Raw genomic sequence first — 15,925 nt, forward strand, 5'->3', positions numbered from 1 at the left:
TGCATAACTTGTGTTGCTCTTGGCTGTCCTCTCTCTAGTTGTGAAGCAAAACTTGCTGTGAAGCAAAACTCGTCGTAACGTTGCTATCCTCTATTTCTCTCAATGAATCTCCTCGTTGTCTAGTTATTAGTTTTCTAATTGCCACGCCTCTTTCTTTTTTGCCCTTTTAATTTAGAATAAGTGGTTTCTACATTATTTGTTGTTGTTAATTTGTCTATTGTTGTTTAGTATTTTTTATTGTTTTTGTTTATTGTTATTTTTTATTATTATTAGACTTTTGAGTGGTTATATTTTTATAATTATTATTATATTAGTATCTTGTATTAGAAATTAATCTTGGATTTGATTGAATATTTTTATTATTAATGTCTTTTTATTTAAATTGTATTATTTTAATCATAACAGATTTGCCATCGGTTTAACCCCTGAATCAACCACTAAGCTGTGACTTAGTACTTTGACCGATTTAATGATTGATCTAATTTTAAATACCTTGGATTTTAATATACTCTTAGAGACATTTTGGATAAAAAATATGTTAATTGTTCATAAATTATTGTAAAATACCTTGCACAATTTTTATTGGAGAGAGCAAAATTCATTCCGTAAACACTATTGCCTTTTGATTTTTTTTTTGGGGGCCATTTTTAACTTTTGAATGAAAGACATTTTTATTCAACACAAACACTGTTTTATGTTATGGAAATGGAAAAATATCAATAAAGACTTTTTGATCAAGCTTATTTTGAATCAAAACTCCTAAATTTTTAAAATATCACTGCAATTTAAAAGTTCTAATTTAATATTAAATTTTTGAGGAAAGTAACAAAATTGCCGTTGTTTCATTAATATTAAAATTGTCTTACTTTATTTGTTCATTTATTTTCGGAATATTATTCATTATTCTACTTATTCATTTCTCTAAAATGAAATCAAGTAAAAGTCTTGTAATGAATAAGTGAAATAGGGTAATGAACATTCTATAAGTAAATAAATAATATACAATATATGAATAAAAAAGTCATCTTAAGATGATTTAAATATTTGAAATGAAATCAAGTAAAAGTAATGCAATGAATAACAATTGATGAGTAAATGAACAACATATAGTATAGAAACCAACAAGTTGTCTTAAAATAATTTAAACATTTGGAAAAACATCAAGTGAAATTGGGCAATAAACAACATTTCACAAGTAAATAAACAAGCGAAGTATGATAGTTTTGATATCAATTTAAATGAGAAGTAATTTTGCCATTTCTTTCAAAAAATTAATATCAAATTACGGTTCCTAGACTGTAGTGATATTTTAAAAATTTAGAGCGTTTGATTCAAAATAAGTCTAGTCAAAAAATTTTTATTAATATTTTTCTTATAAAAAATTAGAACAAACCCCACTATTTTTCCAAAAAAATAACAATATATTCTATTTAATAAATTTTTATTAAATTAATATTATATTATTAAGATATGATATCAATAATATTATCATAGAATTACTCTCACTCCTCTCACCTCCTTTCATTTTTTCATGAGTTGAGTTAGTTTTGAGATTACAAGTTTGAGTTGAGTTAGTTTTGAGATTACAAGTTTGAATAATAAAATATACAATCAAGTTAAATAACTATGTTAAAAGTTATTCACATGATACTTGTAAAGCGATTATTGATAATAATTTTACATGGCAAGGGTTTAGATTAATTTGGATAGGAGCTAATAATTTGTTTAGGTTTTCCATGGTACAGGAGATGAAATAAAAAAAGTTTAAATATATTAATTTTATAATAATTCTTAAATAATATCTAATTATTAATTAATATCATTCATTCATTTAATTAAACTCACAAACAATAAACTATGCCGTTCTATAAAAATAAAATATTTTATTCTATTTTACTCAGCCCCACTTCATTCCATTCTATTAATCATCTTTATGTTCCATTCCATCTTATGGTCTTAAATATACCCTAAATGCCAAATGTTGAGGCGTGAGTGATTAATTAATGATTAATTAAGGATTAACATGAAAAGCTTCTTTAACTTCATAAAAATATTATTCATGATCAGATGGTCACATAGTGCGGCGAGATCGGCGGTCAAACTTCATCTTGGTCAGAAACTGAATAGCCTCACCGCCTCAGCCGTTTCCGTCGGAAATTTATGGCCTATGCTCAGCCCCTTCCCTCCCACTTCCATTCCCAGGTACGCCTCCTCTCTTCATTTTCAGTTGTTTGGTTCCTCAGAAAATCACGCAACGTTATCCCACATAGGAACCCAGAAAACTGTATCAACCTCCGGTTTAGTTGCCCGTATTCTGATGCTGAACTCGTGTGTGTGTGTGTGTAGTTTGATATCAGTCAAGGAGGACGAACTGTCAATTTGTTTGTTTTTCTTTTGCCTTTAATGTAAATGGAAAGACATTTAAGATTCATAGCTGGTTGATGAGAGGAAAACGTCGATTGTGACATAAGCCAGTTGTAAAAAAAGTCACTATGATTTTCATGAATTAATATTAGCACCATGTGAGCATTTCCTTTTTCTGGACTAGACGGTGCATAGTTTCAATGCTGAAGACTGAAGCATCTAGTTCTATTTTGTATGTCACGATTTTTCTGTTGAGCATGCTTGCTTTTTCTCTCTTTCTGTTCTTTATCCCGTTATCCTTGTGTGCTGAGACTTATCTTTCCCTTTTTCTCCTTCCCTAGAGCTGTCGCAAGCCAAATCCGATTAAGCTTGCTCCCCAAGTGTTTAAACAAATTAGGAGCTCAAGCTTCCTGTTTCAGAATTTAAAAACTAATCAGAAGAATTCAAGGAAGATGGTTTTGAACGTGCAAACACGTAGATCTTCAATAACAGTGCAGAAACCAGAAATGAAAGTTCCTCATGTACTGACCGTTGCTGGCTCTGATTCTGGGGGCGGTGCTGGTATTCAAGCAGATCTAAAGGCTTGCGCTGCTAGGCGGGTGTACTGTTCTACTGTGATCACTGCTGTCACTGCACAGAATACTGTTGGAGTCCAGGTTGAAATTTCATATTAATTTCATCAATTTTTCTAAGTTCATTTCCGAGAAAGTTAAAGAAGAAAAGGCAAGAATTTAATTCACAATTCACACATTGTATGATAAAGTTAATTGGAACGTAATTATTGAGCTAAATATTTTTATTGGGCTACATAAGCAGTAAGTTGTCTTGGTTTAAGATTCTTCTCAAGATGAACAGCAGCTAACTTTTAGTTTTATATTAGTCAAATCTCACAGTGAAGCTGACACTTAATTTCTTTTTTGATAATGTCATCCTAAATATATGAAAATTGTTAGGGGGTGGACATCGTGCCTGAGGATTTTGTGGCTGAGCAGCTGAAGTCTGTGCTCTCTGATATGGATGTCGATGTGGTAAGTCAAAATAGTGACTGCTGCTGCTGCTTCTTTCAAGTATTTGGGTGGTTGTGATCTCATAGGATGTAGTTGACTGCACAAGGAACTAAAAAACAAAAGTGTTTTTTTTTTTTTTGTGTGTGGGGGGGGGGGTAGATGTCCATACCTGCATGTAAACGGTGGTATTCCAAGAATGAAGTAGAATAAAAGGTTGTCTTCAAATATAACTTGCGTGGGTTGATTATATTCTGGTAATTGTGTGAAATTGAAATAAATAAGTTTATTCTGTGTTGTGGTTTCTCCTTGACATGCCTTGAAGTACTGGCTACTGCAATTGCTACTTTATTTTTCCTCCTAAACTAAACATGTGATGTGCCTAGGTCAAAACAGGCATGCTGCCATCTCCTGGCATAGTGAAGGTTCTTTGTCGCAGTCTTGGGGAATTTCCTGTTAAAGGTATTCACTTTTACAGAAATTGCTATCATGTTATTATTGTACTGTAGTTGCTTCTGATTGATTTAGTTCTATTGCTGAAGGCAGCTCTGGTTGTTGATCCTGTCATGGTATCAACTAGTGGAGATGTACTTGCTGGTCCATCTGTTCTAGCTGGATTTAGGTTAGTTTTGCTGATCCTGAACTTTTAATAAGCATCCATATGGCTTGAAGTATGCATAATCTTTCAATGATATCTGAAAAATGGATAAAAACTCTTGTTTCTATATTTGTTGCGAGTTTAATTAAAATGGTTGGAAATTAATTGAGCTTGTTATTGGTTTTATATTTTAGGGAGGAACTTCTTCCCTTGGCCAACATTGTGACCCCAAATATCAAAGAGGCATCAGTCTTACTTGGTGGCATGCCAGTGAGATCAGTTTCTGATATGCGTGCTGCTGCAAAATTAATACATGATATGGGTCCTAGGTTAGTTGCTGCAATGGCATTCATCTTTCACATGTCATGAATGGTCAAATACCTATGCTTTGAGATACGTTTGGATATATGTTACTTCTTACATAGAGTTCTGCTTCATGAGTGGTAGACTACTGACACCAAACCATTTGCTTGGTAAAGGTTGAGCTTTACGAGATATAATGCATGTAACTAACAAAGCATTATTTTATGTTTCACAAAAAATGTGAAATTGAAGAAATAAATTAGCTAGTGGCATAGTACTGGTAAAACAAATCCATAACAATGAATTGCTTTATTAGTCTGCTCACTGAAAGTTTTCATGAGAGCATGAATTACAGCATGTAGCATAGGGTAGTTTGTTGATTTGTTTGCCAAAAGCATGACACCCTGCAATTACTTTACTCTAGCTTAAGTTTCTAGTGTTGTGTATGTAAAGGGGTTTGGCTTCTTGACAATCACTTAAGATGTCTAGACAATTATGTCTAGACACATCTGTCAGTGACAGAGGTGCTGAATATAAATCTAGGGTACTCTAATTTAAGATTGTGTGTTTTGGCAAATAATTTATTCTCACTTTCAGGAACGTACTTGTCAAAGGTGGTGACCTACCCAATTCATCAGATGCCATTGATGTATTATTTGATGGTAAGATTGAAGTCTTTAATATGACATGCAGCAACCTTCATCCTTTAACTTTTTTTCTCCCATTTAAAAATGTATGCCAAATCCATGTTTCAAATGAACTCCATTTCTAGGTCTTGAGTTTTGCAGGTGAGGGGTTCTATGAGCTCTGTTCTTCACGTGTGAATACTCGCAATACTCATGGTACTGGCTGTTCTTTGGCATCATGCATAGCTGCAGAGCTGGCAAAAGGTTCCTCAGTGCTGGAAGCTGTTAGGGTCAGTTTGGCTGTCTCTGTTCAATAAATGATAGAGCACAATGGCGTCTTGCAATCCATGTAGCCGACCCCACCTAGTGGGATAAAGGCTTGTTGTTGTTGTTGTTGTTGTTGTTCACCCTTATATCTAGAGATCCTCTATTTGAATATTCTGGTTGTTTGACTTATTGGCATTTTATTTATGTCTGCACATGATCTTAGTGACTAAACCAGTTCATATTTATATTTTGCATTTGAGTTGACTTTTAAACAATCCTTGAGTTTACAAAACTTACTTCTGTTTTCATGAGCATAATTGTAACAATGCACTTTACCTTTTCAACATGTGATTGGTTTACAAATTTTTTTCTTCTGTACTTGCATGTTGAATGTGAGTATGCTTTGGGGATGGGGATGGGGATGGATATCTTAGAATCAATGATTACCAGCTGAGAACTGACCGTTTTTCTTCTATGGCTTCACCTTGATGTATGTTTAAAAACAGTATCCTTTATAATTTAGTTCCAGGTTAGTATGTTTTACAACGTAGGAAATTGGAAGCCAGTATAATTCTCATCCACCAATTCAGCTAGTGGCATTGTGCCTTTAGCCTTTTATGAAAACTGTACTGTGAATACTGTGGAACCCAGCCTTTAAGTTTCTAGGAAATTCTGTCTCCAACTCATTCAATTTCAAGCGATATAGATGAAGAATGATGCATGTTTCTTTGATGAGGCCTAAGCAATTTATCCTCCCCTGTGCTGGGGCAATTAGATGTTTGAATATAGGAAAATCCCTGAAGTTCTCCTTTCTTCCTCTTCGGTTGTAGCAGGCAGCTAAACATTTTATTGAGACTGCCTTGGATTACAGCAAAGACATTGTGATTGGAAACGGAGCCCAAGGCCCTTTTGATCATTTTCTTGCGCTTAAAAATATCAGTCAGAGTTCTTGCAGACAGGATAAGTTCAATCCAAATGACTTACTGTTATATGCGGTAACAGATTCAGGCATGAATAGAAAGTGGGGCCGCTCCACTTCTGATGCTGTTAAAGCTGCTGTAGAAGGGGGCACTACCATTGTTCAATTAAGGTTTGTTTTATAATGCTTCTAATCTGCTTTTGTTCTTTCTTTCTTTCTTTCTTTTTTAATGAAAATGTGCTTTGCTTTGAGTCGGTTAGTAACTATGATACAGGAATCCATGTTCCTTCCATTCTGTAATTTGTAGCAGATGTCATTGTCTATGGCTTAATATGCCCCAGTCAACTATCCTAAAGATCTGGTAACAATATGAGTATAACTCACTGGGAAATGTCCTTTTCTTTTTTCATGGATTTGTGAATTATGACCAAATATCTCCCTTTTTCCGCCTGTCCCTCCCCATATGGATGTAATTTCGGGTCTGATTAGTTGAACTTGAATTTATTCTTTTTTCTTAGTCACTTGTCCATGTATTTCCAACTTTCTTCTACCTTATCCATAGTTTTGTCCTTTTATCTTCTCTTTTTCCTTCCCTCCCTCTGTGATTCACATTACATGTTTCCAGTCAAGAGTCCTTAAGCATCATCATCTACTTGGTACTGTTGAATTGTATATCATGTAGACAAGCTCACATGTGTGATAATTAAGTTTCACTAATTGTTTGATTTTTGTGAAGCACCATTTATTGATCTCATTCAGCTAACAACCATATCCCCGAACACTTACTCTGCATCAATAAGGGTATTAAGACTTCTGTGGAACGCAATTAATTATAGTCTCATTCTGCAAGGATCTGGAAGATTGTTTAGTTGTCTTGTCTGTCGAGTTTTTATTGTGTCAATAAAAGGCTCTACACTCTGTGAAACCTAGGTTATGACTTACAGTTTCTGTTGGAAACATTACCCTAGTTTCTTTTTTCTTTGCTTATGGGGAATTCCAGAGTTTCTCCCTAGTGGATCATAGCATTTCTGCGAAAAATACTAACTCACCTAGCCCTCTTATTATTTGCATGCTTTAGTCCCTGCATCACTTAACCTAATTGCCTGGCTATCTAGCTTTGTCTCACTCGACTATGGATATTGCTTCAGTATCCCAAGCATCCATGGACCATGAGGCTACCCTCCAATGGCAAGCATTCATCCATGATCCCTTAATTTGATCTCCAACGCTTACTTTAGTAGGAAGAACTTCATAATATTCTGAGTAGTACTTCTGGCTTTGCTTTACCAACTTAAAAAGGTTGAGATGAATGTTTGCCTGACATCCCAAGTTACATTAACGTGCCTGTTGAGTCACTCTCATTGAATTGTCTTGTGCGTGATCCATGTTTGATCATTGCATGTATATCTCCTAAGAAAGAAACCTTGATTGGTCAGAATAAAGTTATATCTCATAGTACATTGCTAATTCTTCTACAGGGAAAAGCATACTGAAACACGAGAGTTCTTGGATGCTGCCAAAGCATGCCTCAAAATATGCCGTTTCTATGGGGTACCTTTACTTATAAATGATCGTATCGATGTGGCACTTGCTTGTGATGCTGATGGTGTTCATCTTGGTCAGTCTGACTTGCCTGCACATGTTGCTCGAACTCTTCTTGGTCCTGAAAAGATAATTGGAGTATCATGCAAGACACCAGAGCAAGCCCGACAAGCATGGATTGATGGTGCTGATTACATTGGTAGTGGTGGTGTGTATCCCACAACTACCAAGGAAAAAAATGGCATCATAGGTATAGATGGTTTAAAAGAAGTATGCCTGGCTTCTAAACTGCCGGTGGTTGCAATTGGTGGCATCGGACCATCCAATGCGCGAACTGTAATGGGAATCGGCATGCCAAATTTGAAGGGTGTTGCTGTTGTTTCAGCTCTATTCGATAGAGAGTGCATTCTGACAGAAACCAGAAATTTGCATACCCTATTAACTGAGGCAGTGTTACTGAAGAAATGAGCACGAGTTCTTAAAACATGAGTGTAGTGCTTGCAGAATGCAGATTGAGGCATACAATCTGTGCTCAGACTTTGGATGGACGAATGATTAGGTGAGAATTTTAGTTACTTTCACCATTATCGGAAACATGTACCGGCAGATTCTTTGGACAGAATTCTATTGAAGTTGAGTATTTATGCAGTGCTCAATGCTCAGCAAAACAAAACAATATTTGGCGATTTTTCTAGTTGGCCTTTATTGTCAATAATTCCAGAATTGCTGGGAGCTTCTTTTTATGGCTTTGTTGGTGAAAGGAATTGTCCTTGTGTGTTGTTGAACCATGGTACTTAATCCTCTTTTATATTGAAACATATTGTAGAGGGGTATTACCAACTAATAGGTCTAGAGGAAATGAACTAAAGTTTGAATTGTCATTGAAAAAGGTGCCTATATTTAATATCTAACTATAACTCAAACATGATTTCTTCCAATAAGAAGATATATAAAAAAAATGTCATTGATTCCCTAAGTTAATAGTATACTTTCTCTAATTCAAAATATGAGGTATTTTTAATTATTTCACTGGAGAGCCTAGGAGCGAGAGTTAAATCATCAAGATAGTTTAAAAATAAAATAACTTTTTAAGTTTACTCTTATTTAAAAGCGTGCGTTTCTTTTAAAAAATACAGATAGAAGTGATTTTGAAAAAAAAAAAACTAATTAATGGTTAACCTTTTTATGTAAAAGTAATTAATATGTAAGATCATCAAATTAGCTCCAATGTTGATGATAGTTGAATTAAAATTGAAATAAGCTACTTGTGGTCTAACGTACAACTCATGTTTTGGAAGGAATTTAATAGAGCTTTTTATCAGTTACTTTACATAAAATGATGAAATATTAATTATTTTTTCAATTTTATTTTTTCACATTTTGTTAGCTTGGAGAAGTGTTTGACATTTAATGCTTGATAGTGTTCCAAACAAAATTATCTCTAATAAGAGAATATCAGTACATAATAAAAAATTGTTGCAAATTTATATTTTCTAAAACATAATTTTCTGTTACCAAGTTATATTTTCACCTTCAGTGGGGAAAAAAAATGTCTTCTCATTATACAAAATACTAATATATGCAATATTTATTATATTCTTGTCGTCATCATTCCCAAAGTAACTATATATTTTCAATAACATTGTGAGCATATGAGCATGAAAGATATTCTCGTCCATAAAACAAACTTTATAACCCTAAATACCAAATGTTCCCTAAACAAAACCAAAGGAAACCAGGTATCACACACCATTATTGCAAGTCCATGACAAGAGAAAGAAAGGTCAGACAACAGGAGAGAGAAACAATGAAACACGCCTCCATTTTTATTTTCACATCCAACATGTCACAAAATCAGCCTGGTTTGCAACATGATGCTACAAATCAGAACCTTCTACAACACGAAAAATTTACACTCATTTATTCAACTATGGGTCCTATGCAGAAAACGAAATTTTGTACAGAGGAGAGTACCCTCAGCTTACTTCCAAGTTATCCAGGAGCAATGGAAATAAAAAAAAAAAAAATCAAATGAACTATCTAAAATCTTTGCATATATTTTTAGCTTACATTAACATCGTCGCTAGCCTGTGCCTCCTTGACCCTCTTTTCACACTCATCTTCTTCCTCACCATTTGCCTCATAATTTGTTTTGTCTTCTCCTTCTCCTTCTCCTTCCTCTCCCCAGCCAAACTCTCCAACTGACTTTGAATCCGAGGGTGGAGTTTTGGCCTCTTCAACAATTTTCATAATGTCTTCTGCACTCTGAAGAGAAAATGTTGGGTTTTCCTTCTTGTAGTAGACGTCTTGGGCAGTTTCTGTCAATTCCCTCGGCAGGTTCTTTGAGAACCATGGGTGGGACTTGATTTCTTTCATGCTTATTCTCTGCAACACAATTGTGATATGGTTTGCAAAACATGCTATTTGCAGCAGTTCACTGGTAATGGAATTATGGAAGGACAAACCTTTCCTCTAATAAAAACATGTTAATGAAAAACGGGAAGAGAATAGGAAAGATATTTTTTTGTTTGGTGAAGGAAAGATATTATTAATTATTTATAAATTAGGAACTAATAATAAATATAAAGACATAATGTTTTTAATAAGGATTAAGATTAGGAACTGTTTTATATTTTTTTTAATAAAAAATGGATTAAGTGAGTTGGATTTCACCAAAGCAACAAGAAGGTCCCCCACACATGAACCCGTCTTTGTGGAATAGTAGCAGGTCTTTTATCAACTGAATCAACTTGTATTGGCAAAATCTTATGTCTTAGTTACTTTGTTTAATTTATTAATAGGCATAACTATTTTTTTTTATAGAATAGGTATAACTATTTTTTATTAGAATTGAAATATAATATTACCTTTTATTTTTAAATATTAGGAATTATCTTTTGAGTTTTATATAAAGTCATTGGTCATTATGGTTATGACTTCCGATTGTTTCCTAAAGTTGATCGTTGAAAAAATTCACTTGACTTTCTTTCCTCCTTCCCTTTATTTTTTCAACATTTCCCTCCATCTCCTACCTCCTTTTCCAGTTTTCCTCTAATATTGATGTTGTCCTACATCACATGTAGTGGAACTATTTTTGAAGACCTTATAATGGAATGTTGAGCAGCAAGTAACGTCCATTTAAATTTTTATTGAAAAAACTGGCAGCAAATAATTACAAAAATTTTCTGTCACATGTGAAAAAGCATATTGAGGTGTTAGCAAACTACCTGGATTTTCTTATTTTCTCACAAAACTCTCATGTACGAAGAAGATTTATTGTAGGCTCTCAAAACAGAGGGAAGATAAGTGTTAATTTAAGGAAACAACCAGGAGGTGGGAGTAATTTACCCTAGAGAAGAAAATGACCAAGTCAACCATAAGTAACTACGATCATGAAAATACTAAAAGAGATATCACGTATTTCCAAATGCCCTAGCTAGAGATTCACATATTAAATAAATAATACTGTAAGACTGCTCAAAAGCATAGCATATATGCATACCTTAGTTGGATTTGCAACAAAAATGCGTGATAGCAGATGCTTACAGTCTTGAGATATGTGAACATATTCTGGGATCTTGTATTGAACAGACATAATCCGCTGGATAAGAATATAGGGAATCAGAACGAGTAGACATTAATTAATCCTATTAATATATTTGGTAAAAATAAATGAAAAATTACATTTATGGTTTTTCTGAAGTTCTTAGGGTCTTCTGGGTCCTCAAATGGGTATGCTCCCACCAGCATCACATAAAGAGTTACTCCACAGGACCATACATCAGCCAACTGAACATTCAAGCAGAATAGAAGAAGCTAATCAAGCAAGATTTACTCCTTCCAGGGCCAATTAAGTTCATGCATGGATAGAGAGAGACATCAATCATCATTGCCAACATCATAAGTAATATGACTCTCCCCAGTTATACTAATAAAAATAAATGTCCACCTTTTCCTATGTCAAACATGGACAACTGACTATAAAGCAAACAGTGGAAGTCATGCGATCAGGTCAAAAGGTTACAAGGAAATCATAACAATCATATAAAACCAAAATAAAAGCACTCTCCTTCGTCTGGCTAAATTTCATGAGAACATCTGAATATCGCAAGGATTCACTATTAGGCACCTATGCTCCAGTAAATAACATAAATTTAATGAGCATTGCACAAACAAAGCGAATAGTTTAGAGGCTAGGAGAATTTCTAGATTAGCTCACAATAGTAACGCCATTTTTTGTACCTTTGATCATTCTCCACCTAAGAACACTCCATAGGTGCAGAAGGATAGCAGGCCTTTTGTTTTGATTTGTAAGTTTGCCACTTTGATCTAATGATAGTTTCCATATTTCCATTCAAAATAATAATAATAATGTTATTCAAATACAAGAAACTTAGATTGCACATTGATTTCAGCAATGACAGCATCATACTTATCAAACTTCTTTCCACTATGTCAAAACCTTACGAATGAGTAAACATGTTAAAAAAGGAGACTACAAGTTACAACCAACAGCCTTTTTCTTTCTAGTACTTTACAATGGGACTTTCAGCAAAATATAAGCTTTTCATATGTTTCATTCAGTTTACTAGGCTATACACAAGCCACAAAAGATGGAAAGGATGAAAGATATGGGGCAGAGACAATCTCTTGATGAATTGGGAGCATAAGAAGTATTAAAAACATCATAAAAGACAGTTTCAAGTGGTCAAAAAGTGAGTGCACCATTTTATTTTAATGTCTAAAGCAAATTTACATGCACAAGCACAATACCTCAAGGACTCTAATTTCTTGACATGAAAAGGCTAGATAGTGCCTACTTATAAAATAACATTATAAATAACTATTTTCTTTCCTTTCATGATGACAGCAACAGGGACATAATCTTTGGACAAAAGAAATTGCTATTATCCATCATATTCCTACTTATATTTATAAGAGAAATGTTAAGCATGTTTGGATGAGTGCATGAGCCACGCAGGTATATTAAAGCTCTATGTCACGATCTAAATCTTTTGCATAACAAAAACTAGATACCTTTCCATCATATTCTCTACGTGAGAGAACCTCTGGTGCAATATAGGCTGGAGTACCCACAGTCGACTTTGGCCTTGAATGAAGTAGGGATGACTAGAAAAAATAAAATCTGATCAGAAGTGGTCTTTGTCAATTACACCTCAAGAGCATTCTGCGTTAATATCAAGCCATATTAAACCTTAGAATAACCAAAATCACAAATTTTCAGACGTGGAGCAGGGCTTCCATCCAATAAAGTATTCTCCAGCTTCAGGTCTCGGTGGCAGATTTGCTGCGAAACAAGGATGATCATGTAGACAAATTACCAAAGAGATATGGGAAAAGAAACAGAATACTTGACACACTCTGATACGCATAAACCATCCTCAATTTAATAAATCTTTTACCAATGAATGGCAGTAGCTAACTCCTGAGATGAGCTGCTGGAAGAAATATCTAGCCTGAAATATTTCAAGCATACAATATGAAAAAGAAACAAATAATAATTCTTCTTGCATCTGATTGCTATTAGAAAGACGGGGTAAACGATAATCAGCTAGTCGTTGTCATGTAGGCATCAACAACAAGCAAGAAATGGCTCTCCATAAAGCTCAAGTTCTAATTAAGCCTTCCCGTTTAATAGTTAAATTTTGCTACCTTGACTACTTCAAAATGCATTTCTTTGAGATTAGATACCATTTTGATTTTATAGAAGTTTCACACACATACACAGATGCACACATATATCATTTACCCTTGGTAATTTTAAAGGTTAATGCTAGCGTGCCATCTTAAATAACATCCTAAGATTCTCAGTTGGATTCTTTAATACTAAATACAATATTAAATTCCACAGGCTGTTGGCAAACTGAAAATTTTCAGGCAATTTTGGTTCAAAACCAATTAAAAAAGCAGAACTAATTGTTATATTTCATGCCAAACAAGTTCGACCTAAAAGCTAACCAAGGATGCATGATTCAGGGGATTTTAAATTTGCCAAACAGTCAGATATTCTCTTGCACTTATTGTTCAGGCTGCATTCACTCATAAAACAATGGAAAACTATTATTTATAAACTGGAGCTCCACATTAAATTCTTAGTTATTTATAATTTAATAAAAAAACGAAAAACCTCATCTTCACTGAATCTTCCAGCAGCGCAAATTCGATCAAAAAGCTCTCCACCAGCTGCATACTCCATGACTATTACAAGATGTGTTGGAGTCAAAAACACCTGCAAAACTGAAATCACATGTTAGAGAGCCTGAAAATAATAGCAGTCGAGCTAATACTCAAGCCAAAAAAAGATATGCAGGCACTACCACACAAAGGTACTGACCTCCTTGAACCGAATTATGTTCGGATGGCAGAGAGATCTATGGTTTATGATTTCCCTGGCTACATTCGCATCGATCTAAAATATATCAATTAAAATAAACAAATAAAATCAATGCACATGGGCAGAGACAAGAGCGCATAGAAATGCGTAACAAAAAAGATATAATCACATGATGACATGCATGTATGACGTTAACTTGTGCTAATATGACTACTGGACTGAAAATTGAAGAGGGAAAAAAAAAAAAAAACAACGTCATTCTTCAGAGGTCTCGCATATCAACTGAACAATTCAATTTAAGTATAGAAATTGTACGTACCCTGTGACCTCGTTCAATGTATTTCATCGCAACAAGCTCCTTGGTCTCTTTGTTTCGCATCAGCTTTGCCACCCCGAAATTTCCAGATCCTATGTCCTTCACTAGCTCGTACTTCTCCATCCCTCTTTCTTCTTCTCGCCTCCTCCTAATTAACACCCTGGATTCTTACGCTGATTTGTACAGGAGATAGATACAAAAGAAAATTCCGATTCCAAAACAACAAACAAGATCAGAAAGCGCGAATAAGAGAAGAACAAAAATGAAAAATCTCAAATGGGAAATGAAAACAAGGTACAGTAGAGGCCAACAAAATTAAAAAAAGAGGGGGGGGTAAATTTGGGAGAGTTTCGAAGGCAAGCAAGCAAGGAAACGTGTGTGGAATTCGATGGTGAAACTTGGTTGATTTATTCAATCGAGGGAATGAGAATGAAAACAACTTTAACGCTCGCTGATGGAGCATATTTTGCAGTAGAATGTGAATAAAAGAAAGAAAGAGACAAATTATTAAATGAATTAATTATTATTTTGGCATGAGAATTAATTATCATTTAAAAAATAAGAATAAAGAATAAAAGTTAAAAAGAATTTAGAGAAGAAAGAATATCTCACTGGACAAGAGAATGATAGTGACTGGAAATTCTTTGATCGATTCAGGATAAAAAGTAGCCAGAGGATTCAAAATTTTGGAAAGGGCATATAATATCAATATCAATAAATATATTTAACATGTATAACTATACAATTTCTTAGGCATGCAGAATTAGTTAGTCTTTTACAGTTGATTTTTTTTTAAAAGAATAGATTAAAATATATATTTTAATCTTTAATTTTACACAACTATTTATTTTAATCTCTTAATTTTATAAAGAATTTTTTTAATTATTTAACCCTAACACGGTTAATTTTATACCAACAAATCTTTACATTGAAATTTTAAATATTAATATATTAAATTTAATTTTTTTAAAATAACAGTGATTGACAAAAATAATTATTTAAAACTAATGATATTAAGATTAAAGGTTAAAAAATATTTTACAAAATTAAATGATTAAATTAAAATTTTATATAAAATTTAAGGATTAAAAGTGTACTTTAACTTAAAAGAATATATAAAATTCTTTTAAATTTTGAATCTATTGTATATAACTTTTTTTATGTTTAAAAGTTTAAAATTAATCTTTCTAATCTTTTTTTCCCCATAGAGACTCCCTTATTGTTATTTTTTAATTATCTTACTAAAAGAAATTATCAGGTCATATTAAAAATTGGCATATAATAGTTTATGTATATCTAATATAAGCTAATAATAGCTTTATAAAATTTTATCCATATTTTTTTGTTAGTATTGGCTTCCATTGGATGCCATATCAATTTTTATTAATAAGACAACTAAAAAATAATAATAGAGGATATTGTGGTGAAAAAATAAAAGGTTAGAAAGTTAATTTTAAACTTTTAAAAATAAAGGGTTATGTGCAACTATTTTAGTTGAAGGTAGTTTTGTATATTTTAACTTTAAATTTTTTCCATTTTATATAGTTAATTATTCATATAATCTTGTATAAATTATATATCAGATGAAAGGAAAAATCCCCGTAAAGTATTATATGCAAAGAGCTACATAC

The 15,925-nt window shown here is 33.3% G+C and overlaps 2 protein-coding genes across 4 annotated transcripts; one reads left to right on the top strand and one right to left on the bottom strand.

The window, feature by feature from the left end:
• Positions 1-2,064: 2,064 nt before the first annotated feature.
• Positions 2,065-8,408, top strand: LOC129307176 (thiamine biosynthetic bifunctional enzyme TH1, chloroplastic). Of its 2 annotated transcripts, none has more exons than XM_054948059.1 (10): positions 2,065-2,202; positions 2,706-3,020; positions 3,318-3,392; positions 3,755-3,830; positions 3,915-3,990; positions 4,161-4,295; positions 4,867-4,931; positions 5,058-5,185; positions 5,993-6,252; positions 7,560-8,408. In XM_054948059.1, exons 1-10 carry the CDS (start codon positions 2,161-2,163, stop codon positions 8,089-8,091), a joined length of 1,704 nt encoding a protein of 567 aa, XP_054804034.1. In that variant the 5' UTR covers positions 2,065-2,160; the 3' UTR covers positions 8,092-8,408. The 2 variants fall into 2 exon arrangements, with proteins under 2 accessions (XP_054804034.1, XP_054804036.1); XM_054948061.1 differs by having other exon boundaries at positions 5,996-6,252.
• Positions 8,409-9,426: 1,018 nt separating this feature from the next.
• LOC129307177 (serine/threonine-protein kinase SRK2A-like) lies at positions 9,427-14,727 on the bottom strand. Of its 2 annotated transcripts, none has more exons than XM_054948062.1 (9): positions 14,298-14,727; positions 13,979-14,053; positions 13,772-13,873; positions 13,047-13,100; positions 12,839-12,931; positions 12,661-12,753; positions 11,308-11,412; positions 11,126-11,224; positions 9,427-10,008 (listed from the first exon to the last, which is right to left on the bottom strand). In XM_054948062.1, exons 1-9 carry the CDS (start codon positions 14,415-14,417, stop codon positions 9,685-9,687), a joined length of 1,065 nt encoding a protein of 354 aa, XP_054804037.1. In that variant the 5' UTR covers positions 14,418-14,727; the 3' UTR covers positions 9,427-9,684. The 2 variants fall into 2 exon arrangements, with proteins under 2 accessions (XP_054804037.1, XP_054804038.1); XM_054948063.1 differs by having other exon boundaries at positions 13,772-13,881; positions 14,298-14,364.
• Between the last annotated feature and the right edge of the window lie 1,198 nt (positions 14,728-15,925).

The sequence above is a fragment of the Prosopis cineraria genome, unplaced genomic scaffold (genome assembly GCF_029017545.1).
Source record: "Prosopis cineraria cultivar Desert tree isolate PC_DT_omini unplaced genomic scaffold, ASM2901754v1 PC3, whole genome shotgun sequence".
NCBI classification, from domain to species: domain Eukaryota; kingdom Viridiplantae; phylum Streptophyta; class Magnoliopsida; order Fabales; family Fabaceae; genus Prosopis; species Prosopis cineraria.